The sequence below is a fragment of the Bombina bombina genome, chromosome 4 (assembly GCF_027579735.1).
Source record: "Bombina bombina isolate aBomBom1 chromosome 4, aBomBom1.pri, whole genome shotgun sequence".
Classification (NCBI taxonomy): Eukaryota; Metazoa; Chordata; class Amphibia; order Anura; family Bombinatoridae; genus Bombina; species Bombina bombina.
The window spans coordinates 442,372,664-442,400,059 of record NC_069502.1 but is presented as its reverse complement, the minus strand read 5'-3'; the positions used below and the strand labels follow the sequence as shown (position 1 = coordinate 442,400,059).

The window sequence follows — 27,396 nt, the reverse complement described above, 5'->3', positions numbered from 1 at the left end:
TTGTTGAACATAGCTACAGTATATATGCTAAACAGTGAAAATGATAATTAACAGACTATACAGTTACTATTTCTTTTTTTTGAAAATAATTTTTTTATTGAAGTTTACCACATAGATTTACAAGCAAACATCGCCCTGGGGCAAAAAATACATCAGTGTAAATAATACAATGTCTATAGATTGACATGTTTGGGGAGAGAAAAAACAAGATATACATGTACTAATATAATTACATATCAAATCATAAGCTGAAAAATAGACAATGAGTTTAGGCGAAATGGAATACAACTTCATTTTATGTTATCTGTTTAAAATATGATCTCCACAGTACTATAGAAAATAATCAATAAAGTATCCAGGTCAGAGAAGTCAAACTGTGGAGAGTTGGCTTATGCTTCAGCCACTTTTGGGCTGAAATGTCCAGGGGGGGGGATATTCAGCGGGTAAGCACCGCTATACGTATAGGAAAGGGGGAGGGGGGGGGCGGAGCCTTATATGAGTATGCAAAGTTTAAGGTTTAAAGTATGAGGTGGGTGATTAGAAATGTCCAAGGAGGGGGAGTCCCAGGGCAGACTAGGGATTATTAAATCTAATAAAAAGCGCATTAGGGTATTCCCTGTCAATAAGCTTCTCCACCATTGGTATGATTGTATCAATAGTGTTGAAGGGAAGTTAGCTAATATAGGAACGTTATCGGGACGTAGAATGGTTTTAACCCTGTATAAACTATGAGCCAGGAGATTGTGAGAGTGGGTAGGTCTTGACCATGGAGCGGGGTAGATGGAATTAACCCCTATTGGCTTATTTTACTTAGATAGGGGGAGTGTACACGCTGTCCAGATCTAATAGAAGTTCTTTGTATGTTTTTTTTTTTTTTTTCCCTCTTCTTCCCCTCCTTCTACTCTCTTCTCTTCTACCTTTTTATAGAAGCTGCACTCGTAACACAGGCCTTAATAGTAAATAGGTTAATATATAACAGCAATAAGAGGGGGTGATTGGATCTGTCTAAATAACCAGTGTGGGACCCAGAACAAACCTGGGCATGACACCTTGTTTATATTATACACTCAAATACTCATACACACTTAGTAGGTGATAGATATACCTTGCATATAGTTGTTACAATATTAATATAGAGACTAGACAGTAAGCTGCATGACACAGGAAGGAGTAAGTAAGGCGTATTAAGGCAAAAATTATTTAAGTAATACTGATATTTGTTGATTAACAAATATTATAACTAATATAGAGAGCTGTACTCGTAACACAGGCCTTAATAGTAAATAGGTAAATGTATAACAGCAATAAGAGGGGGTGATCGCATCTGTCTAACTAATTAGTGTGGGACACCGAACAAATCTGGGCATGACACCTTGATTATATTATACACTCAAATATACTAATACATACATAGTAGGTGATAAATATACCTTGCATATAGTTGTTTCAATATTAGTATAGAGACAAACAGTATCTTGCATGACACAGGAAGGCATAAGTAAGGCGTATTTAGGCAGAAATTATTTGAGTAATGCTCAGAATTTTTAGGGTAATAAGTATTATAACTAATGCAGAGCAATAGAAATAGCAATATAATATAGAACTTAACCTCCTATACCCAAGTTATTAATGGTCCATGGGGGGTGTTATTGATATACTATTGGCAATTACCATATATAAATACATAAAGTCTGAGGTAAGTGGGCTATTTTAAACCTTGTCAGGAACTATCTGGTTACTTGCAGGATCAAAAGCAAATGTCATGCTTTCTCAGACACAGCTCCCCATGCTGTATTCTTTTAGTAACTTATGCTTGAAGTTGAGGCGTGTTAACATAGGTCCAATACTAAAACCATACATTTGTTAAACCATGTTAGACAAGCAGTATGTCTTACCAAGTTGCATATAGCTAAAGCAATTAAATAGAGAGCTTATATGGTCCCATAATGTTGGGTAATGAGCCTATCTGAGAATTAAGTTATGAGACATATCCTTGCCGAAAACTACTGTATAATGCAACAGTCATCTAAGGAAACAATTTGAGGCCTTTGGAGACAAAACATATCCGTATATGAAAATATGAAAGTGTGAGCATATAATCTTCCAGCACTACATACGTTATGTACTGCTTCTATAAGGAGTACAGGAAGGAAAGTATAGTGGAGCCCTCCTTAAGCTGCTCCTATAGGCCTGACTAAGCTTAGTTTTGAATGTTGGTTAGTGAGGCAGACAATGCAACAATCCACGGGTTAACCTTAACAGGAAATAAGTTGCCCAACTACAGGGATCTAAATATTTTATGCGCTATATGCGTAGTGGGAAAGAGGTATAGGGCTATTTGCAAACAATAATATAGCTGGGTATACAGTGATGTGGCTACGGCGCTCATATTGTGGGGGTATTCCACTAAGAGATATATGTAAGACTTGTGCTTCACTTGTATAGCCTTCAATAAATAGTTACAACTTGCTATGCATGTTACCTAACATGAGTTTAAATTATGAATTACCAGAAAACATCCTAAACTGAAACTGAAACAGAACATTGTGAGGGAATATATAAACTTTTAGGAACCCTTAATTAGTTGTTATAGCGCATAGTTATATATATTGGCGCCTAAAGGAGTTAAATAGTTAGGAACCAGGCTGTTATGTGTAGCAGGGAGTGATCGCCAAGACAGTTGCATAAAACAAAGAACGGAACATCCCAATGTGCACAGCTAAAGTCTGAAAGTACATCTTAGTAATGTCAGTTGAAGAATAAAAAGACAAAAAAAAAACAAATGAAAAGTTTCCCATACGTTTTGGACACAAGCCACACAAGAGTCTACATATCTGCAGCAAGTCCTATCACAGACCAGCGAGCGTTGGGCACTTGCGGTATGGGGCAATCACTATAAGTTCACCCCACTCCGGTTTTAGGTCCTCTCGGTACCGGCATCTTCAGGATCTGCCACGAGTATGGATATGCGCTGAGACTCCATGTAGGAGCAGCTGTGGTAAGTCCCATCGCCATGATACCAGACCCGATGTCACAGTAGGTGGTAAAGAGAAACTGAACTCCGTATTTCAGGCTGCAAGGAAGTATGTTCTCTCCTGTCAGGGCGACCATCTTTGTCAATGGCGCATTTTTCTCCGACTTGCAAGAGGGCTGTGAACGGGTTGTAGCTCCCGGCAGTGATTGAAGTCCCTTCACATATTTCCCCGGCTTTTCTGTTAGCTTTGCCTCTTTGAGCGCGGGGAGTTGGCTCTGGGAATCAGCCGGCGTTGATAAGGCCTCTGGTCTGTCAGCGTTAAATCCAGGCTCCAAATCGCCATCTTGGATGTCATACGTAGTAGCGACATCCTCGAGCAGTTGCGCTAATAACAAGCTCAGCTCCGAGTAGTGGCTCTCCAACAGCCCACAGACATGTCTCTCAAATTTATGCAGCGTAACCTCCATACCTCGGTAGCGGCTATTATAGGGAATAAACTCTGATATAGACTTGTCGGCCATTGTGGGGCTGCACCATTAAGGTTGCTAGAAAGATGTCAAAGTCAGTAGAAAGTAGACTTTCATTCCTTAGGAGATTATGCAATGTAGTTATCTCTGATCTCTGGGGTTGTTTTAGTAGTTAGATTTGCTAAAGTTATAGCAATATCCCCATTGTTGAACAGGTTAAGCTGAGGAGCTCCTAGCACACACGTCTGTTCCCCATGCTGGCCAGCTCCGCCCCCCCTACAGTTACTATTTCTTATTATTATAACGGTTACTATACAGCTAGATTACTAGTAATTGTCACCGCTCACTATCCTACAGCGCTGGTATTACAGGTTTTCATAAACCCAGCGTTAACAGGCAAGAAGTGAGCGTAGAGCAAAATTGTGCTCCATACCGCACTCAAATAGCAGCACTGCTGAAAGCCGCGGTGAGCTGGTTTTACGTGCTGATGCATGATTTCCCCATAGACATCAACGGAGAGAGCAGGCTGAAAAAAAGTCTATCACCTGCAAAAAAGCAGCATAATGCTCCGTAACGCAGCCGCATTAATTCCGATGGGGAAACAAATTTTATGTTTACACCTAACACCCTAACATGAACCCCGAGTCTAAACACCCCTAATCTTACACTTATTAACCCCTAATTTGCCACCCCCGACATCGCCGACATCTACATTATACTTATTAACCCCTAATCTGTGGCTCCGGACATTGCCGCCCCTATAATAAACATATTAAACCCTAAACCGCTGCACTCCCGCCTCACAAACACTAGTTAAATATTATTAACCCCTAATCTGCCGCCCCTAACATCGCCGCCACCTATCTATATTTATTAACCCCTAAACCTAAGTCTAACCCTAACACCCCCTAACTTTAATATAATTAAAATAAATCTAAATAAAACCTACTATCATTACCTAAATAATTCCTATTTAAAACTAAATACTTACCTGTAAAATAAACCCTAAGCTAGCTACAATATAACTAATAGTTACATTGTAGCTAGCTTAGGGTTTATTTTTATTTTACAGGCAAGTTTGTATTTATTTTAACTAGGTAGAATAGTTATTAAATAGTTATTAACTATTTACTAACTACCTAGTTAAAGCAAATACAAATTTACCTGTAAAATAAAACCTAACCTGTCTTACACTAACACCTAACATTACACTACAATTAAATAAATGAAATTAATTAAATACAATTACCTAAATTACAAAAACAAATAAAAACTAAATTACACAAAATAAAAAAGAAATTATCAGATATTTAATTTATAATTACACCTAATCTAATAGCCCTATGAAAATAACCCCCCCCAAATAAAAAAAAACCCTAAACTAAACTACCAATAGCCCTTAAAAGGGCCTTTTGCGGGGCATTGCCCCAAAGAAATTTACCTATAAAAAAAAATACAAACAACCCCACAACAGTAAAAGCCACCACCCACACAACCAACCCCCCAAATAAAATCCTAACTAAAAAACCTAAGCTTCCCATTGCCCTGAAAAGGGTATTTGTATGGGCATTGCCCTTAAAACGGCATTTAGATCTTTTTCAGCCCAAAAGCCCTAATCTAAAAATAAAACCCACCCAAAATACCCTTAAAAAAACCTAACACCAACCCCTGAAGATTCACTTACAGTTTTGAAGACCGGACATCCATCCTCAACGAAGCCTTTATCCAAGTGGCAAGAAGTCCTCTACAAAGCCGGGAGAAGTCTTCATCCAAGCCGGTAGAAGTGGTTCTCCAGACAGGCAGAAGTCTTCATCCAGACGGCATCTTCCATCTTCATCCATCCGGCGTGGATCGGCTCCATCTTTAAGACATCAGGCGTGGAGCATCCTCTTCTTCCGACGACTAATGACGAATGAAGGTTCCTTTAAATGATGTCATTCAAGATGGCGTCCCTTGAATTCCGATTGGCTGATAGAATTCTATCAGCCAATCGGAATTAAAGGTGAGAAAATCCTATTGGCTGTTCCAATCAGCCAATAGAATGCGAGCTCAATCCAATTGGCTGATTGGATATTTAAACTAATTACACCTAATCTAATAGCCCTATCAAAATAAAAAAGCCCTCCCCAAAATAAAAAAAACCCTAGCCTAAACTAAACTACCAATAGCCCTTAAAAGGGCCTTTTGCGGGGCATTGCCCCAAAGAAATCAGCTCTTTTACATGTAAAAAAAAATTCAAACAACCCCCAACAGGAAAACCCACCACCCACACAACCAACCCCCCCAAATAAAATCCTAACTAAAAAAACCTGAGCTCCCCATTGCCCTGAAAAGGGCATTTGTATGGGCATTGCCCTTAAAAGGGCATTTAGCTCTTTTTCAGCCCAAAAGCCCTAATCTAAAATAAAACCCACCCAAAAAACCCTTAAAAAACCTAACACTAACCCCTGAAGATCCACTTACAGTTTTGAAGACCGGACATCCATCCTCAACGAAGCCGGGAGAAGTCTTCATCCAAGCAGCAAGAAGTCCTCAACGAAGCCGGGAGAAGTCTTCATCCAAGCCGGCAGAAGTGTTCCTCCAGATGGGCATAAGTCTTCATCCAGACGGCATCTTCTATCTTCATCCATCCTGCTATCAGCCAAATGGAATTAAAGGTGAAAAAATCCTATTGGCTGAAGCAATCAGCCAATAGGAATGAGCTCGCATTCTATTGGCTGTTCCAATTAGCCAATAGAATGCGAGTTCAATCCTATTGGCTGATTGTATCAGCCAATAGGATTGAAGCTCAATCCTATTGGCTGATTGCATCAGCCAATAGGATTTTTTCACCTTTAATTCCGATTGGCTGATAGAATTCTATCAGCCAATCGGAATTAAAGGGATGCCATCTTGGATGACATCATTTAAAGGAACCTTCATTTGTCGTTAGTCGTCGGAAGAAGAGGATGCTCCACGCTGGATGTCTTGAAGATGGAGCCTCTCCGCGCCGGATGAATGAAGATAGAAGATGCCGTCTGGATGAAGACTTCTGCCCGTCTGGAGGACCACTTCTGCCAGCTTGGTTGAGGACTTCTTGCCGCTTGGATGAAGACTTCTCCCGGCTTCGTTGAGGATGGATATCCGGTCTTCAAAACTGTAAGTGGATCTTCGGCAGTTAGTGTTAGGTTTTTTAAGGGTTTTTTGGGTGGGTTTTATTTTTAGATTAGGGCTTTTGGGCTGAAAAAGAACTAAATGCCCTTTTAAGGGCAATGCCCATACAAATGCCCTTTTCAGGGCAATGGGGAGCTTAGGTTTTTTTTAGTTAGGATTTTATTTGGGGGGTTGGTTGTGTGGGTGGTGGGTTTTACTGTTGGGGTTGTTTGTATTTTTTTTTACAGGTAAAAGAGTTGGATTCTTTGGGCAATGCCCCACAAAAGGCCCTTTTAATGGCTATTGGTAGTTTAGTTTAGGCTAGGGTTTTTTTTATTTTGGGGGGGCTTTTTTATTTTGATAGAGCTATTAGATTAGGTGTAATTAGATTAAATATCTGATAATTTATTTTTTTATTTTGTGTAATTTAGTGGGGGGGGGTTTGTGGTAATTTAGGTAATTGTATTTAATTAATTTAATGTATTTAATTGTAATGTAAGGTTTGGTGTTAGTGTAAGACAGGTTAGGTTTTATTTTACAGGTACATTTTATTTATTTTAACTAGGTAGTTAAAATAAATACAAACTTGCCTGTAAAATAAAAATAAACCCTAAGATAGCTACAATGTAACTATTAGTTATATTGTAGCTAGCTTAGGGTTTATTTTACAGGTAAGTATTTAGTTTCAAATAATAATAATTTAGGTAATGATAGGAATTTTTATTTAGATTTATTTTAATTATATTTATGTTAGGGGGTGTTAGGATTAGACTTAGGTTTAGGGGTTAATAAATTTTGTATAGTGGCGGCGACGTTGGGGGCAGCAGATTAGGGATTAATAAATGTAGGTAGGTGACGGCGATGTTAGGGGCGGCAGATTACGGGTTAATAATATTTAACTAGTGTTTGCGAGGCGGGAGATAATATGTTTATTATAGTGGCGGCGATGTACGGAGCGGCAGATTAGTGGTTAATACATTTATTTTAGTGTTTGGGATGCAGAGGGGCCTCGGTTTAGGGGTTAATAGGTAGTTTATGGGTGTTAGTGTACTTTTTAGCACTTTAGTTATGATTTTTATGCTACAGCTTTGTAGTGTAAAACTCATAACTACTGACTTTGGATTGCGTTACGAATCTTGCGGGATAGGCTGTACCGCTCACTTTTTGGCCTCTCAGAGAAAGCTTTTAATACCGGCGCTATGGAAGTCCCATTGAAAAAAATCTTTACGCAAACTGCGTAAGTTAATTTGCGGTACGGCCAAAAAAGTGTGCAGTACTCCTAAACCTGCAAGACTCGTAATACCAGCGGGAGTGAAAAAGCAGCATTATGAGCCTTAATGCTGCTTTTTCACTCATACCGCAAAACTCGTAATCTAGACGAAAGTTTGTTACTAAAATCCAAGTTTGAGAAATGCAATGTATTATTTGTATTTAATTGCCTATGAGAGGACAAAAGGAGCAAGAATTTACAATAATGACCAAATGCTGGTTAGCTAAAAGATTATTATTCATAGATCAATATAATTTAACACTTAAATATTAAAGAAACATAGATGTAGTACAACTTCAATAAGTTCACTATAGTGTAGCTAACAATTTTTTTCCCTTTAAATATGATAGAAATTAACACAAATAAAATCACTTGGGGATGATAAAATCAACTGGTAGTTTGCTTCTAAATCTCAGGTTGCTTTAATGAGATTATACTGAAAGTGCAATGTATCCATTTTGAGTGCTGCTTTTCAGTGATGGGATATGTGTGCAGCAGACAGAATAGTGGGTGTCTTCAAGGGCAAGAGAAAGGAGAGGATCAGAAGACTGGGTAACTATTAGAACTTTAGGTCACAATGTCAAATGGTTAAATTTACCTGCATTCTAGTGTACTAAAAACAAATATGAAATGAATATCAGATAATGCTACTTACCAATTACAGGCAAGGTAAGTGTCTTCAAACTGTTGGTTTCTTAAGACATTTTCCCTCTGGTAACTATGCTCTAATTTTGATTAAAAAGCAAACCAAACCCTTCTCTTTAACATTTACCACTACATTTAATTAAAATATTTGTCAATATATACGATTTGTAACAATTGGTTTAGAATATACGCATATTTATTTCTAATCAATAAACAAGCTTACATTTAAAATTGTTTAACACTATACACAGGTAAATTTATAGCTAGCTTTAGGATACCTATCTTTCAGCTTTGCAGCCATGTACTGTTTCCAATGCTAGTAGTCTGGCTTGTGCTTGCTACATGGGATTGTCTGATGATTGCTACAGAGGATTTACTTGTCTGCTTTTTAATATTTTTTTCCTATTAAATCTATTTTTTTAAAATTTTGTTAACATTTACAATATATAATGATTTTTGTAAATGTTGTGACAGGATTTTTGTTTTTTTCTAGTGTCAGAAATCCTCAGCTCTACAGACATTTCCACTACATCTGTGCTCCTAGTTTGGGAAGCTTTACCATATAAGGGCATTTCCTACACAATCAATTTGTATGAAATTGAAACAAACATGACAATTGTGAACTATACAGCTGTATTTATTGAGGATCTGACACCGGGGAATCTCTATAGAATTCAGATTTCAGCATATCAAGGAAATAACTTATTGTATGGTTACGGAAGTGAGATCTTCTTGTACACAAGTAAGTAAAAAACAACACATTTTCCTGTTTTGGCATGTGATTGGATACTAGTTACCATGTCTAGGTATGTATGATTTGCCTTGACATTTATTATAGCCACAGTTCATCTTAGAAAACTCTTGCTCTTTAGGCTGCCAAGGGGTCTTGTTTTTCCCTTGAGATCATGTTACGAAATTCCTTATGCCTCACTTCTTATCTTTCCAGCTTAATGTTAGTGATCATCCATGCAAATAACATTTTATAATTGCAAGAGGTTCCCAATACGTGATGTCTTGCAGATTAAACCACAACTGGTAGCAATGTGGAAAAACAGTAACATAAGCATTTCTGTTTTGTTATGGTAATGTGGTCTTGCTAGATCAAATTCATTTTGCTTCAGAAATCTTGCAGATATGAATGATTGGCATTCTATGGCATTCTCGAGTTGTGATTTTTTCACTTGAATCTTGACTCTGCATGCAAAATGTGATATGCAATGTGATATGCAATGTGATATGCAATGTGATATGCAATGTGATATGCAATGTGATATGCAATGTGATATGCAATGTGATATGCTCTTGTGAAACATGTGGTCTAATTTTTGTTTTTATTTTTTCATGAACTTTTTTCAAGTTTTCTTTTTTGTATATATTACATTTGACTGTTTTACACAGAGTGTTTTTTATTTTTTTTATTTGTATGATTTAAGCCATCTATTCTGCTATATTTGAAAGTGTTTGTGTAATACTGGTATTTTTCACATTGAAACTCAAAGTGTTAAATCTTTTGGCTAGTGTAAAGCACAAACATTGTCAGGTACTCAGTGTAACCATACCACTATTTTAATTTAATGTTTAGAAAAGTGTAGTTTTTAGAAAAAAAATAACATTTAAAGTAATGGTTTCCAATTCGCATAATCAGATCTGGAATAAAAACATATATTTTAGATGGATTTTAAGTCATCAATTTTAATGGCGATATGCTATAGCTTACTTTTTAATATATTGATGAAATTCTAATACCCCGTGCCCTGGCTGTCCAGTGTAAAAGTAATTTTTTATTTGACGGTTTGAACTGTTCTCCAATTACCACAAAAACAAAAATTGTGTGAGTGCCGTATGGCACCGATTGGAGAACAGTCAAAACTGTTAGCTTACAAAAAAAAAATATTTTTGTAGTAGGCAACCAGAGCACGGGATATTAGAATCTCATCACTGTATTAAAAAGTAAGTTACAGCGCATCTTCATTACAATGGATGAAGTAAAGTCCATCTAAAATATTGTTTCCATTCTGGGTTTCATTATACAAATTGGAAACTTTACCATAACTTTAAGAGTATGCTGCCTAGAAACTGTAACCAATTGCCTAAAAGGCTTACTTTGTGCATGCAATCTTCACCTGTGATCAACTCAGCAATAGACACTGCATATACTGTATTGAATAAAGTACTTAACAGCTATATCAGACACCTATGTTTAGTTAACATATTTTCTTCATGGTTTTAAACAATATTTATATATAAATTATATATAATTATGAATTAATTATTACTTTAAAATATAGGCCCAGGTAACAAGTGGAGTGCTACTGATAGTGCAGGGTGCGCTATCAATATAACAGGCTCGTGCAAAGAATAGTGCACAATCTGATATTACAAGTGCATGACAAAAAAGAATTACCAGAGGATGTTTGCAAAGTTACAATTTTTTTAGAACAACCAATACATCACTCAAATTACAAGTGGTGAGTTATGTGCAACACAATAGAATGTTAAAAAAATAGCGCAACTAGAGCCCTGAAATAAAGTGTTAGGGCTACAATAAAAGATAATAAAAACACATGTAAAAAAAAAAGTATTTCACTTATATTTATAAATAATAAAAGAGAAAATTATTTTCTTCATTATGACAAATGTTTTAAAAAAAAGTCTTCTAAGGGGCATGGTATATGACAAGGTGTTGGATTCGAAAGGGCTCAAAGGTGTTTTATACTGAGTGAAGAGCCAAACGATTTCTTCTATTTTTTAACGCACTTTCTGCTTATTGCACCTTTGGTTTAGCACTTGAGTGAAAGCCGGACATGCAGCATGCCCATAGAAGTCTATTAGGTGAGTGGTTTAACTTGGCCACTCTATCTGACCTCCAGATACAAGCGAGCTGGAGTTTTATAATTTTACTTTTAACTTGTAATGTGAGTGCAAGAGTAAGAGCGCTATTGATTTTGAGTTGTGTTAACGCTCAATAGTGCTTATATTTTTAGGCTTCACTTGTGATCTGCCACAATATTTCAAGATTTAATATATTTGCTATTCATGTGTACTGGTACCTATATATACAAAATATTTCAACATAATTTTTAAAGATTCATATGATTGTATCGCATATGTATCAGTTTTACATGTTTTAAAAGTGTCACATTTTGTTAGCAGATTGTTTGTTTGATAGTTTAGTGGTTTGAGGTTATCTTCAGAAAGGTCTGGCAAACAAATTAATTTAAAATAATTATTTCCTTCTTTTTATAAACATAGGACCGGAAGTGGTCAGGGATGTTCAGGCTGGGAATGTGTCAACTAGTTCTGTTGATTTAAGATGGATCCCTCCTCTTGGTAACTTCAGCTTCTATAACATTGAGGTCACTGGAGATTTTACTCAGGTCCTGCAGGCAAACTCAGAGTCGTTGTCTATTCAAAACCTAACACCTGGAAACAAATACACAATCAAAATCTTTGCTGTTGCTGGGAAAGATGTACTTGGAACTTCTTATGAAATCGTCATCTTTACAAGTGAGTAAAGACACTAAGATTATTGTTTGATATTGAAGATGAGATGCAATTGTAATTTTGTAGGCTGAAAAAAAAAGTCTGCCATATCCATGTATTTTAGCACGCAGCCATGAATTCCTCAGCACAGTTTTTATCCAATCAATTTGTACACCACATTTATTATGATGTTGTCAAATTGTTAAGAACCTTTAATGCAGGGATGTCCAAGTTATTTTTAATATAAGCTATTGGCCCGATGTTGAAAAAATCACAGGATCCTATGAGAAAGGCTAATTTCAGTTTCGCCAGTCTTGCAAAGCTTCTGCCGGGTGAAATGTTAGAAAGCAGCGGGCTGGCCATCATTGTACAGATGAGTGGCGATGTGCCTTCCATATGAAGGAATAGGGCTCTCTGCCGTTAACCATTCCAAGCACACCGCCAATGAATACGAATCTCAGTGCTTTCTCTACATGCATAATGTTTTGTAATAGTCCATATAATCTATATGCAAACTAAATGTCAGAGGAAAAGCAATATATTTCTTACAAATGCTCATTTCATCACTCAAAGCTAGCATGTATTGTTTAGATTTAGAACATACCTATAGAATTTACCCCATTTTTATGTTACTCCCTTAGAACACTTATATATTCACTATAAATGTGGTGACTATTGTGATGTTGCTTTGAACATTGAGTCCTAAGTGAGAAAAAAGTAATTTATTAAGTGCCTTATAAAAACTGCATAGTACACTACCTGCGCTAAATGAACATGGAATCTACCATTCATAGCCACAGTATTTCAATAAATGTTTTAATTTACCATAATATACAAGAAAACAGATCATGATTTTTTATTACATATCAATGCTGACACTAAAGCCATATAGTGTATTCTTGTAGCAAATTTAACAGTAAGGGGTCTATTTATTATTGTGCGGACATGATACGATGTAGCGTATCATGTCCGCCGCACATCGATAAATGGTGACAGCATACGCTGTCGGCATTTATCATTGCACAAGCAGTTCTTGTGAACTGCTGGTGCAATGCTGCCCCCTTCAGATTCGCGGCCAATCGGCTGCTAGCAGGGGGGTGTCAATTAATCTGATCATATTCGATCTCGTTGATTTCTGTTCGCCTCCTCAGAGCAGGCGGACAGGTTATGGAGCAGTGGTCCGCCAGAACCATGGGGCATCAAGCTCCATACGAAGCTTGAAAAATTTACAGATACAGTTAAAGTTTATGTGATCATAGAGAGATATTTTAATGCAGATTTTTAAAAATACCTTTTATTACTAATACAAAATCTTTATTTACAGATGATAATTACTGCAATACAATGAAAATGTAACTATGTTAATTTTACAGAACCTGATGAAGTTACAAACCTTGCCGTATTCACCATCCCAACCAGATCGGTATCTCTGACCTGGGAACTGCTTAAGGGAAATGCAAGTTCTTATCTCATCCAAATCCAGGAAAACTCAACATTTAGTAAAACTGTGACTTCAACTTCTGTTACAATTGAAGATCTGACACCTGGGAATTATTACACATTCATAGTCTCTGCTATTGTTGGTGACAATAATTTACAAGGGAACAGCAATGTCATATCCACTTATACAAGTAAGTTTTGACAGCAAATCGCTATTTGATATATTTATGTCAATACAGCTAATTTCTATAAAAAAATAGAAAAACTACTCTAAGGGAGATTGATTACCTATCTTCCAACATTTCTAGGAGATTGTATAGGAGGGGGGCTAGTGGCTTAGTTAGGGAGATCCAACGGAGGAATCATCTAATTTCATATGTGAAGTTGGGCAGGGAGTGGGTGGAGCTCTTGAGGAGCTGGCTGAAGCTGGGAAGAGAGTGGGTGGATCAGGTGCTAGATGGCTGTTATCAACTTTTATATGGCCTGGGTTGCTGTCAGATATAGTCAAATGGGAGTCCTGTGATTAGAGAGTATATTAAGGGAGCTGGTTACAACTTGGGTTATTTATGTGCAGAAGAAAAAATCTCTATTAATCTCAGAATATTTGTAGAGGTCAGAGAACTAGGGCCTTGGTAGCCTGCTCCCAGAGTGGGCTGCAATATATAAGAGGACAACTCTTTAGATTGCTCAGGACATATGCCGGCATGTCTCATTTAGAAAGAGAAAAACTTAAAAAAAAAACTAAACAATGATACCTATATAATAAAGAGAACCTCTAACTCCCATCCTGAAAACTTAGTGACATCCACCCTATGAACACCTGGGGTTGGTGGGTTTAAATTTAAATGCGGTTGTTCTTTTGGTGGTCAGGAATGGGGTCAGGAAGAACTTGGTGCTCAGGTTCAGTAAAGATAATTGAAGTGATGGGAGGGTCTGTGAGCTATGGATTCATTGTTAAAGGGACAGTGAAACATTTAGTATCCTTTCCCTGTGATCTTTTTTACCCGTTGGGTAATTTATCACTTAAAATAGCTGCATTGGCCTGTTGAAACAACTATATATACTGAAAACTTCAATACTACAATATTAGTTTTAGAAAAGTTATGTAAACAAGAGACAGCAGAAGAAATCAACCTTTCAGTGGAAGTGGAAAAGATAAGCTCAGACTATTTGAAAGGGTTTCCCCCACACCAACTTGAACTACAATGAACTCTTAGCTGCCTGCCTGAGTACATTAATACCTGTCCTGTCAGAGAGAACTGCAAAAAGTCATATTGTTGCAATTCTTTGCAGCTTTCTCTTGCAACAAGGCGTTTATTATGATGGAATTAATGGAGGAAATGGTGATTTAGTATTGTGGGGAGGATTTTACATGCACTACTGGGGGTGAAATTGGACTTTCTGTGTAGGTGAGTGGGCTGAACAAGGAATTCAGTTGCAAATGCTTGAGATTTTCCCAGATTCTAGATCTGGTTATTTTTTAATTTTTTTAAAAAACTTTAGTGATTCTGGCTAAGGAATGTGATGTTTCATTATAAGTGATTTGGATTTCAGTAAGACAAATGGATTTTTAAAGAGTACAATTTATTCCTTGTGGAAATTTGTGAGTAAAATAATCACTTTATTAGAATAAACTGTGAGCCTTCTTTCTCTGGCAAAAATCCTTGGAGTTGTATTAAAGTGATGGTAAATCCAACAGCAGCTCCGGCCGCCCACGGCACATCGGTCTTCTACCAAATGAGGTGCCGCTTGCACCTCTGCACCAATAGCCGTGCGTGCATACAGGACCTGTCAGTTGACACGCACAGCTATTGGTTCAGAAGTGCAAACGTCACCTCATTGAAGGAGACCGATTTGGTGTGGGTGGCCAAAGCTGCTGAGTTTAGCGCTGTGCAACGGCACAGAAAGGGTGAGTTTAGCATTTTGATGTGTTTTGTGACACATTTTTTGTTTTGTGACACTTTTTTTAACCAGAGCTCTGAGGACATGCTATCCCAATAAGCGTTTACTTTTAAAGGGTCATGAAACCCAAAGTTTTTCTTTCATGATTAAGATATAGAATACAATTTTAAACAACGTTCTAATTTACTTCTATTATCTAATTTGTTTTCATTCTCTTGGTATCATTTGTTGAAGGAGCAGTATTGCACTACTGGTTTCTAACTGAACACATGGGTGAGCCAATGACAATCGATTTATATATGCAGCCTCCAATCAGATAGAACCTAGGTTCTTTTGCTGCTCCTGAGCTTGCCTAGATAAATCTTTCTGCAAAGGATAACAAGAGAAGGAAGCTAATTAAATAATAGAAGTAAATTGGAAAGTTGTTTAAAATTGTATTCTCTATTGGAATCATGAAAAAAAGATTTTTGGATTCATGTCCCTTTAAAGGGGCATGAAACCCAAATTTTTTCTTTCGTGATTTAGAAAAAACATGCAATTTTTAACTTTTTAATTTACTTATATTATCTAAGTCAGTGTTTCTCAACAGCCGGGCCGCGATCTGCTGGTGGGCCGCGACCCGACATAGCCTCCAGACACTCACTCTGACAGGCCCATCTTTACACATGTCCAAAATTTCGGACGGGCCTGTTAGAGTGCCACTGCGCATGTTTGTATGCGCCACTGCGCATGTCTGTATGCGCAGTGTGAATGGCTAGCGGCGCACTGTGAGGAGTGGCGGGCGGCGTGCAGAGCGGATCGGCTCACAGGTAGGGAACTCCACTGTCACCAATGTCAAATAATTATGGCCACTGACATGTATATTTAGGACGGTCACTGGACACCAATGTATATATATATATATATATATATATATATATATATATATATATATATATATATATATATATAGATCCCATTGGCACCAATGTGTATGTGTAAACTGTATATATATATATATATATAGAAATAGATGATCCCCAGAAGAGAGGAAAAAAACGGATGAAAAGTCATCCACGGCTGGTTCAAAAAAGTTTATTCAAGCAAGGTGCTAGTACACAAGGTGAGAGCAAAGCATTAACACCTGATGCGTTTCGCGCATGCGTACATGCGCTTCATCAGAGGTGATATGTTCAAGGTGTGTGTTGGCCTATATGCAGCAAAGAGACCAATCCTGTTCTATGTTTAATCAAGAACTATCGTCTCCACCTGTGGATAAGGTGCCAGAATCATTTGCTGCAAAATAGATCACTCATTCTATTTCTTTAATTATTATGTATCAAACAACACAGTAACAGTTATACAAATTTTCGAGTACTAGTACAACTATTAATATATACAAAATGTGCATTCTAAGCCTATATACACTAGGTTCTAAATGACAAATAAGGTAAAACATGAAATAAAAAAATAACAAATTAAATAAATAGTTAACAAATACATATAAAGGAATATATATAGGTATTTAATAAAGCAATAATACATAAGAATGGCTTAGAAAAAACAGGTCCTTTTTTAAAAAAATGCAACCATATCGATAGTTGTATCAATTACTATAGGCCAATCATCATCGATGCACATATGAAAAAATCACCAGTCTAAATTTGGAATAAGAAAACCACTATATTTACATAAACAAAACAATATATTAATGTCTGTATAATGCCAATGAAATTCTTACAGAAATTAAGAAATACATAAAGAAACATAAAAAAAACACAAATATAACAATAAAAATGATAATAAAAAAGATAATAAAAAACACACAGTTGATTTCGGATGTGCTAAATTAATTGTTAATTTTCAGACTATTTGGGTTGGTAAATCTAGAAGTTTTATGAGGTCCTAAGATGTGATGGTAAACTATAAAGGGAAGAAACACTTTATGTAAGGTGAATGTGAAAAAAGTTTTCTCTTATATTGTTTTATTTTAGATTATATTGTAAATTGTGTTATTCAACAAATAAGTCAACATCCATCCTTTTATTCATTCCTTCTGGTACTCTAGTGTGTAACTTAATAATCCAAAAGATCTCTTTTTTTCTTAAAGGGACAGTAAACCTTAAAAATAATGTTATATAATTCTGCACATAGTGCAGAATTATATAACATTATTTAGGTGATATAGCCATAAACGCCTTTTTTACAGTTTAATTAGCTAAAATACGGCGCTTTTACAGACCCGCTCTCTGCTCTCTGCTGAGCGGGTCTGTAATATTCAGTCAGCGCATCGGGCCAGCTGTATAGTCACAGCCCGGCCCGATCGCGCCATAGCACTAAGTGCAGCTCGCTCCTGTCACAGGAGCGAGCTGCACTTAGTCTTATGGCGCGGTCGGGCCGGGCTGTGACTATACAGCTGGCCCGATGCGCTGACTGAATATTACAGACCCGCTCAGCAGAGAGCAGAGAGCGGGTCTGTAAAAGCGCCGTATTTTAGCTAATTAAACTGTAAAAAAGGCGTTTATGGCTATATCACCTAAATAATGTTATATAATTCTGCACTATGTGCATAATTTTTACATTATTTTTAAGGTTTACTGTCCCTTTAAGCATTTTTCCCTATTACCACCCCTAGGGTGTTATATATATATATGGATCCCACTGACACCAATGAATTAGCACATAATTAACCCACTGTAATATATATTATAATTATATGATAATTCAGTGGGATCCATATACAATATATATATATATATATATATATATATATATATAAATATATATATATATATATATATATATATATATATATACATAGTTTACAGTGGGTTAATTTTATGATAATTAATTGGTGTCAGTGGGATATTTATAGATCCCACTGACACCCATTAATTATTACATAATTAAACAACTGTAAACCACACATATACTGTGTGTATGTATATATATATATATATATATATATATATATATATATATATATATATATATATATATATGACAACATCAGGTAATATTGTCGATATATAGACGACCTGTTTTTGATATGGTCAGATGGAGAAGATAGTTTAAAACGATGGATTGAGCATCTGAATACCCTTGAGAGTTCCATTAAATTTACCCACACAATCAGCAACTCCACGGTGGACTACTTGGACGTTAGGGTCTTTAAAGTTGATGGGAGATTGGGTACAACTCTATTCCGCAAAGCCACGGACCGTAACTCATTATTACATGCCAGAAGTTGCCACCAACCCAGTCTTATACATAATATCCCTAAGGCCCAGTACCAACGGGTAATCAGAAATAACACCAATGAGATATTATGCGAGGAAAATCTACGGGATATGACACAGCGATTTATTGAAAGAGGATATAGGCAAAAAGATCTGCTAGAGATGAAATCATTTGCACTATCAGCCATGGAACTAAGAGCGGAGGCTCCATCCAAACAAGATGATCAACTCACTTTTGTGACCACATACTCTCCAGAGATCATACTATTAACTCACACTATTAAAGAAGAATGGAAACTGGTTGAAGCAGATCAAACGCTGCCTTTCAAGAACTGGAAGGCACCGAGGATCGGGTTCAGACGAGGAAGAAACTTGAGAGATTATCTTGTTAAAGCTGACGTCAACCCTGAAGGGGGTATACGGACATGGCTGAAGACAAATAAGAAAGGTTGCTATCGCTGTATTAGCTGTGTCACTTGCAGTGGGATGATTACTGGCTCTCACTTTCGTCATCCGGAAAGCAATAAAACATATGAGATTAAGTACTATCTGACCTGCACTACTCAATTTGTAATTTATCTCCTGAATTGCCCCTGCGGAAAATTTTACATTGGCAAAACAACTGACGATGCTAGAACGAGGATGGCCAACCATAGGTCTAGTATTCGTTTGGCCATAAGAAATGGAAAGGCAGACCAGCCGGTGGCAAGACATTTCTTGGAGGCAGGGCACACTGTCAATGACCTGAGGTTTAGACTGATCGACCACGTACCGATTCCACGAAGGGGAGGAGACAGAGGAAACATGCTGCTACGCAAAGAATCTAGATGGATCTATGAACTGGGTACCCTCTGCCCCAGGGGTCTCAATACCCACACAGGATAGCAATGTTATCTATGAACTGTGAGGTCCATGATACACCAGTGGGGTGTTTGATGTTCTACACCATTGGGAGTCCATGATCCATTACTCCTTTCTCTCCTCCTCTTCTATTTTTCTATTTTTCTATTTTTCTGTTTTTCTATTTCTTTTTCTATTTCTCTATTCTTCTTTTCTATTTCTTTTTCTCTTTCTTTTTCTTTTCTCTTTCTTCGTTTTCTCTTTCTTCTTCTTCTTCTTTTTCTTCTTTCCTTTTTCTTGGTCTGTTTCTCATCCTTCTCAAATTCCTGGCTTCTCTTTTCTTTTCTCTCTTTCCTTTTTTTCTTTTTCTCTTTTTTTCTTTTTCTTTTCTACTTTCTCTTTCTTGATTTTTTTTCTTCTTTCCTTTGCTTTTTCTTTTATTTTGTCTTATGCTTTATATCTCTATGTGGTACTTCTATAACATTATGATTGAATTATGAGCACATTACCACTGATGATAAGGTCTAATTCTCTGTCCTATTTTGCCTCTATGGGAGATTCATAGGTGGCACTCTGATCATTATGTTGTGATTACCTTGTCCATTATATGGGCTTATTGATTTTAATTTTACCTTATTTTAACTTTATTTATTCACCTATACACTTCTTTTGACACCCCGTGTTGTTCTTCACTTGGGGGGTTTGTCTCATTCCATACCGACATTCAGCGCTATTATAGGATTTTGTTGTCAGATAGAAGTATCTGGATTTAAATAATGTAATGATAGATACATTTGTTCATTTTTTTGGCTACTTAGTCTTTTGAATTTATTATAGGAGCTGTGACTCCATTTATATAGCTTAGAGAATAGTTTGAATTATTATAGATTTTTACACAGGGGTGGTAGCAATATACTGCTAATTTAGGGATGTCATTCATTATGTGTTGATAATGGATGTTTTTAACTTGTTATATTTTTTGCTCTTTTTTGCTCTATTTTGAGCTCTATTTCTCGGCTTTATTCTTTTTCATTCTTTTATTTAGGTTTGTGATTTGGGTACTAGAGGCGAGCTTGCATATATTTAGTTCACGCAATGAGATGGATTATTATAACATTTATGTTTCAATATTAGATTAAGCACGTTCGTTTGTTTCTGCAAGACTGGAGGTAGATCGTGTCATGATGGGATCAAGTGCCGGTCCGATAGTGTAACTTACACTTATGATGTTTATGTAGAGAGCCTGCGTTTGGTGAGACGACAGCTATATATAGTTGAGTGCTAACAGTATGAGTATGATGGGTGCGCTTATCAGTGTCAGTATGACACGTAGAATCTGTTCACACTTGGCAGTGGTTTGATACGCCTACATGGGGCGGTCCTGTTGATGATTGGATAGTTCTCTGCATTTTATTTACCTTTGTTATGAAGGCTGTAGCAGAAGAATCAAGTGCGGCACCAACAGGGCTTACTTATTTATGTTAATTTTGTAGTGCAGAGTGACGACTCTGAGACTGTATGACACTAATTGTCCGTTCTTTGTGCCGCTTGAGATGACTGATCTGATACTAACACAGATCAGTTTCGGCCATTGATGTATACTTAACATTGGCGATCTACGGGCGTCCTTATAGTGTTTTTGGTCATAGATATGCAGCGTTCTGGGTGAGAGTTTTATTTGGGATTATAATAATGTGACATTTTATTTTTTGAGGCAGTATGCGTCCCTAGTGACAGGTGGGCGTAGTTTGAGAGCATATAACTATGACGTATCGAGCCCTGAGTGCCACAACGCCGCTGATTGGTTGTATTACGATCCCCAGGAGTCAGAACACTGCTGGTTGGTGGAATTACGATCTCCATGAGCCAGGGCGATAATGATTGGTTGAATCACGATCCCCTTTCTTACTATTTATTTACGGTCTTGTTTACATATTTACCGAATATTTAGCTGACTTTTAGGTCTGGTTGGAATGAGATTGCCCCTTTCTATTAACAATACGGAGTTCCATGTCTAAATTACTTTATTACTATTCACTTGAATCACTATATACATTAGTTTTTTATCATTGATAGCTATTGGTCACTATATAAGGTGTGTTATGTATCTTTGGCCATGATTGGTCAATCACTAAGGGAGGGTAGTTTGGAGCCTATTTAAGGCCTGTATTTTCACATTGTTAATTTGTCAGAGGAAGGGACTGTTGCTGTCCCGAAACGTCACAATTTTGAATTAAAACTTTTTGTCACAGTTGGAACTGTTCAGTGAGTGCTTTTTTGCTACATAATATATATATATATATATACCCACTCCCGATGCTTACCGGGCCCTGGACAGGTCCGGTTAAAACTTACCGGGCCTTGAGGTCACTTAGGTTGAGAACCCCTGATCTAAGTTGCTTCAGTCTCTTGATATACTTTGCTAAAAAGCATATCTAGATAGGCTCAGTTGTTGCCGATTGGTTGCTGCACATAGATGCCTCGTGTGATTGGCTTACACATGTGCATTGCAATTTCTTCAACAAAGGATATCTAAAGAATGAAGCAAATTAGATAATAGAAGTAAATTGGAATGATGTTTAAAATTCTATTCTCTACTTGAATCATGAAAGTTTTTTTGGGGTTAAGTGTCCGTTTAATTTGTAATACGAGTGAAAATTCATTGTGAATTTTATATTGTACCTCTTTCAGAGCCCGCAGAAGTCAATAATCTGAACACATTCAATGTCACCATACATTCTGTGTCTCTGAGCTGGGAACCACCTGAAGGAAAAGCAAATTCTTATCTGATCCAAATCCAGGGAAATTCAACTTTCAACAAAACAGTGACTTCAACTTCAGTTACAATTGTAGATCTTAATCCTGGGAATTATTACACATTCCTGGTCTCTGCTCTGGCTGGTGATATTAATATACAGGGAAACAGCAGAGATATATCAGCATACACAAGTGAGTGTTTTCTGAAAATAAATATTTTATTTTATTATTAACCACTTCTAAAAAGGTTTAAACATTGTTGCATGTATATTAAAATTATATTGTGCAATATTTTGCAGTTTTTAATTACATTTTGAAAAATGTAAAATAAAATAAATCTAAATACAATATATATATTGACAAATCTATCAATTTACAGTTTTTATTACCAAAGTAGAGGTTACACTTTGCTTTACTGTGATTTTAGTAAACTTCCTTAAAGTTAAGAGGAAAATAACATGACTGTGTCTGCACATGCCAGATGCACTTTCAAGTGCTTCAACCGTTGAGTATTGTGTCCCTTTAATGTTCAGGCAAACAGAAACCTACATCATTGCATTGATCATACAATGAATGTAGGTTCATTTAGTTTACAAAAGTTATTTGCATTTAATTTTAGTGTCTAGTGGTATCAGACTTAAAGGGACATTCTGGTCAAAATTTAAATGCATATAAATGAATTACATATTTGAATAGAACCATATGTGCACTATACATGTATTGACAAAAATGCTTCTAGTAAAAGTTATCCCTGTTTTAGTGTTAACATTTTTCTCTGCTAGTGCATGTGAAGCATAGCTAGATATTGTCACTGCACCAGCATTTTAGAAAATGCAGCTACTCAGAATTACCAAGCACCTTAGGCTCTCTGAGCAAGAGCTGTGTTTAAAATGCAGGTGCACGGTGAATACTTAAAAACACTTTTGAAACAGCTATACCTTTCATTAGAATAATTTTTACTAACACATGTATATTACAAAAATGATTCTATGCAAAATTGAAATACATCCATGTGGATTCCCAATTTGTCTGGAATGTCCCTTTAAAGGGATATAAAACAGCCTATTTCATTGTTGTAATAAAACCCCCACTAAGCAGTGCATAATACTTGGTAGTAATTTCATTTCAATATGCATTATTCATCACTTTAGAAGAATTTTGCCTTTTTATTACTTTTTTTAACTTCATTTGTTGAGGGTCCATTATTTCCTGTCACAGCCCTACAATGAGGCTAGGGCCTCTGAATGAAGGCAGATTAGCAGTTTTTCTTTTAAAGTTTTGCTAGGAGACACCTATCTGCTAGCTGCAAATAGTTTATTGCCCATGGTCAGTGTAGGACTTTTGCTGCAAAAATCCTGTGATCATGTAATCCTTTTGCTGCAAAAATCATGTGATCATTTAGATTGTAAGTTCCCACTGGAACAGGGCTCCCAATTCCCCCTACACTGTATGTGTTTGTTATTTAAATTCTGTAATGGTAGCTCTCATATCTAAGTTGTCATTTAAAGGGACATGAAACCCCAAATTTTTCTTTCATGATTCAGATAGAGAATATCATTTAAAACAACATTCCAATCTACTTATATTATCTAATTTGCTTCATTGTTTAGATATCCTTTGATAATGAATTAGCAATGCACATGTGTGAGCCAATCATACAAGGCATCTATGTGCAGCCACCAATCAGGAGCTATTGAGCATATCTAGATATGCTTTTAAACAAAGGATTTCAAGAAAATGAAGAAAATAAGATAAAAGAAGTAAATTGAAAAGTTGTTTAAAATTGCATGTTCTTCCTAAATCATGAAAGAAAAAAATTGGGTTTCATGTCCCTTTAACAAGAAAAAATATTTTTTTTTATGTTTACTTTGATTTAGCATAATTATTTTTTACCAAAGGAGCACTGTTTAATATCATTGTAATGAAGTCTGATGATTGCTATATGTTGTATTGTGCATATGACAGAGAAGCAAATGTTAAAATGTTTTATATAAAGTATTCTGGAAACATGAAAAATATGGAAAAGGAGAGAAGCGCAGGACATGATCCAAGTATAGTGCCAAACTTTAATAATAGCAACACACACTATATATGTACTCACAAGTTGAACATTACAAACAGGCACATCAAGGTATGCAATCCTCAACAAATGGAACAGTTCATGACAGGCGTGGAATAGTTGCTTATGCGTAAGCATCCTGTTCCTGGATATGAATTGCCCTGCGCCGCCAAGATCTCCACCAAACCGGCAGAGCACGTTAGAGGATTGAAACACACACCCTCAGCTCTAAACCAATAGGAAACCTCAAAGAGCACACGAAGCACAGGAGGACCTACGGCAGCCTCACAGGGCTGTAAAGTAATGAACAGCTCGTTCTACGCGTTTCGTCCCAAACGGCGGGACTTTCTCAAGACTGCTATACAAATGGCGCTAGGTCCCTAATAAGGGGATGCCCCCAACTACGCCTTCCAAGTTGACCAATTTAAATGTAAACTAAAGATGGGACGTGAATAAAAAATAAGTAAAATTAGTACAGAGATAATCTCAGAATATAAAAAACCATGCCGATGTATATATATATATAAAAAAGTAGATACACAATAATACGATATAAAGTCTGCAATTAATTAAATGTTCAACAGTTAAAAAATATATGTATAATAAAAACAGCGCCAATTGTAAGCATGATAAACAAGCCAATCAACTTTTACATAAATTACATAAGTGAAATAACAATAGATAAATGATAAACAATTCATAAAATAGTATATCATAATAAACATATAGTCATATAAATACTAAAACCCCTCACAACAATAATAAATAAAACATTATTAAATAAACTATGTGATCATACAATAAATGTTTGCAATGGGACATTGTGAAAAAGTTCATTATAATACATTCAGTGATAAGAATGATACATATCACAGTATCAATCCATCACGCAATATACACTTAATAAACAGATACTATATATATACAAGATAAAACATGCTTGTACATCTATTAGATACTCAATACACCTCTTGGTTAACCCCATATATAATGGCTAGAATAAAAAACAGAAGGATTATATATTCTGGATATTTATATTTATATTCAACTCTTTCCATTCTTGGTTGGACATTAATAACAAGTGTATCAATTTTCATTTTTAAAGTTTCTAATTGATGTTCCCTATATTTAATTAGTAACTTAATGAGGGCTTTGGAGCAGATAGATTACAAAAAAAGCTAAAATATCAAGATCAATATTGAGCCCCAATATTGAGGTCTTGATCCAAAAAGTTTCTTTTTGTCTGAGCGTCAAAAACCTTTTAGTGTCCCATTTGTCAGGAGCAACCCATTCTACAACAGTTATAGTAAGATCATTCGGATTTCAATTATGGAAAATTTTAAAATGGTATGATACACTATGGTTATCAAATCCTACTTCAATATTTCTAATGTTTTCCCTAAGTCTGTATTTGATTTTACGTTTGGTTCGACCGATATAGATTTTACCACACTTGCAGGATAGTTGGTATACAATATAGATAGTGTGACAAGAGCATCTGCTCTTACACATATATTTTACTACCATCAAAATTACAAAACCTAGTACTATTATGTGCAATTCGAGGACACATAACACATTTCTTCTGTTTGCATGGAAATAGTCCTAAGGTTTATTGTATTATTGTGTATCTACTTTTTATATATGAAAATCGGCATGTTTTTTTATATTCTGAGATTATCTCTGTACTTATTTTTCATTCACGCCCCATCTTTAATTTACATTGAGATTGGTCAACTTGGGAGGCGTAGCTGGGGGCATCCCCTTATGAGGGACCTAGCGCCGTTTGTATAGCAGTCTTGAGAAAGTCCAGTTGATTGGGACAAAATGCGTAGAACGAGCTGTTCATTTCTCTACAGCCCTGTGAGGCTGCTGTAGGTCCTCCTGTGCTTTGTGTGCTCTTTGAGGTTTCCTATTGGTTTAGAGCCAAAGGTGTGTGTTTCAATCCTCTAATGTGCTCTGCCGGTTTGGTGGAGATTTTAGCGGCACAGCGCTATTCATATCCAGGAACAGGACACTTACGCATAAGCAAGTATTCCACACCTGGTATGAACTGTTCCATTCGTTGAGGATTGCATACCTTGATGTGCCTGTTTGTAATGCTCATCTTGTGAGTACATATATAGGGGCCTAGTTATCAAGCCATCTACTTTACCTGCCTTCGCCGGCCCAATACGCCCGCCTAAGCTCGCCTACCATCGCTGCCGCGGACCTGAAAAATTTCGCCTAAGTTATCAAAAAAACTGTCAAAAAGCTGCGCACCAAATACGGGGCGATGAGCAGCGGACTGTGATAGTTATCACTCATCCAATCTCGCTGCTCTTCGGCTTTTTGACAGCTTTATTGCTAGCCTGTCACTAAGCACCCACACTAACTACACTGTTCTACCCCCCTATGCCGGCGCCCCCGGAGCCTTCCGCAACAAAATAAAGTTATTAACCCCTAAACCGCCGCTCCTAGACCCCACTACAACTCTTATAAATGTATTAACCCCTAAACCGCCGCTCCCAGACACCGCCGCCACCTACATTATACCTAGTAACCCCTATCATGCCCCCCCTATACCACCGCCACCTATAATAAAGTTATTAACCCCTATCCTGCGGATCCCGGACCTCGCCGCAACTAAATAAATAGTTTAACCCCTAAACTGCCGCTCCTGGACCCTGCCGCAACCTATATTAAACTTATTAACCCCTAATCTGCCCCCCCCTACACCGTCGCCACCTATAATAAATTTATTAACCCCTATCCTGCCCCCCCTACACCGTCGCCACCTATAATAAATGTATTAACCCCTATCCTGCCCCCCCTTACACCGCCGCCACTGTAATAAAATTATTAACCCCTAAACCTACGTCTATCACTAACCCTAACACCCCCCTAACTTAAATATTAATTAAATAAATCTAAATAATATTTCTGTTATTAACTAAATTAATCCTATTTAAAACTAAATACTTACCTTAAAAATAAACCCTAATATAGCTACAATATAAATAATAATTATATTGTAGCTATTTTAGGATTTATATTTATTTTACAGGTAACTTTTTACTATTTACTATTTATTTTAGCTATTTAGAATAGTTATTAAATAGTTATTAACTATTTAATAACTACCTAGCTAAAAGAAATACAAAATTACCTGTAAAATAAATCCTAACCTAAGTTACAATTAAACCTAACACTACACTATCATTAAATTA

The 27,396-nt window shown here is 36.5% G+C and overlaps 1 protein-coding gene across 1 annotated transcript in view; it reads left to right on the top strand.

Moving 5' to 3' along the window:
- The window catches only part of LOC128656400 (titin-like), a 491,015-nt gene that overhangs the window by 41,725 nt on the left and 421,894 nt on the right, over positions 1–27,396 (top strand). Inside the window, exons 5-8 of the mRNA XM_053710280.1 lie at positions 8,982–9,230; positions 11,741–11,995; positions 13,345–13,602; positions 22,063–22,320. Of these exons, the coding sequence (XP_053566255.1) occupies positions 8,982–9,230; positions 11,741–11,995; positions 13,345–13,602; positions 22,063–22,320 (1,020 nt within the window). The remainder of the gene's footprint in view (positions 1–8,981; positions 9,231–11,740; positions 11,996–13,344; positions 13,603–22,062; positions 22,321–27,396) is intronic.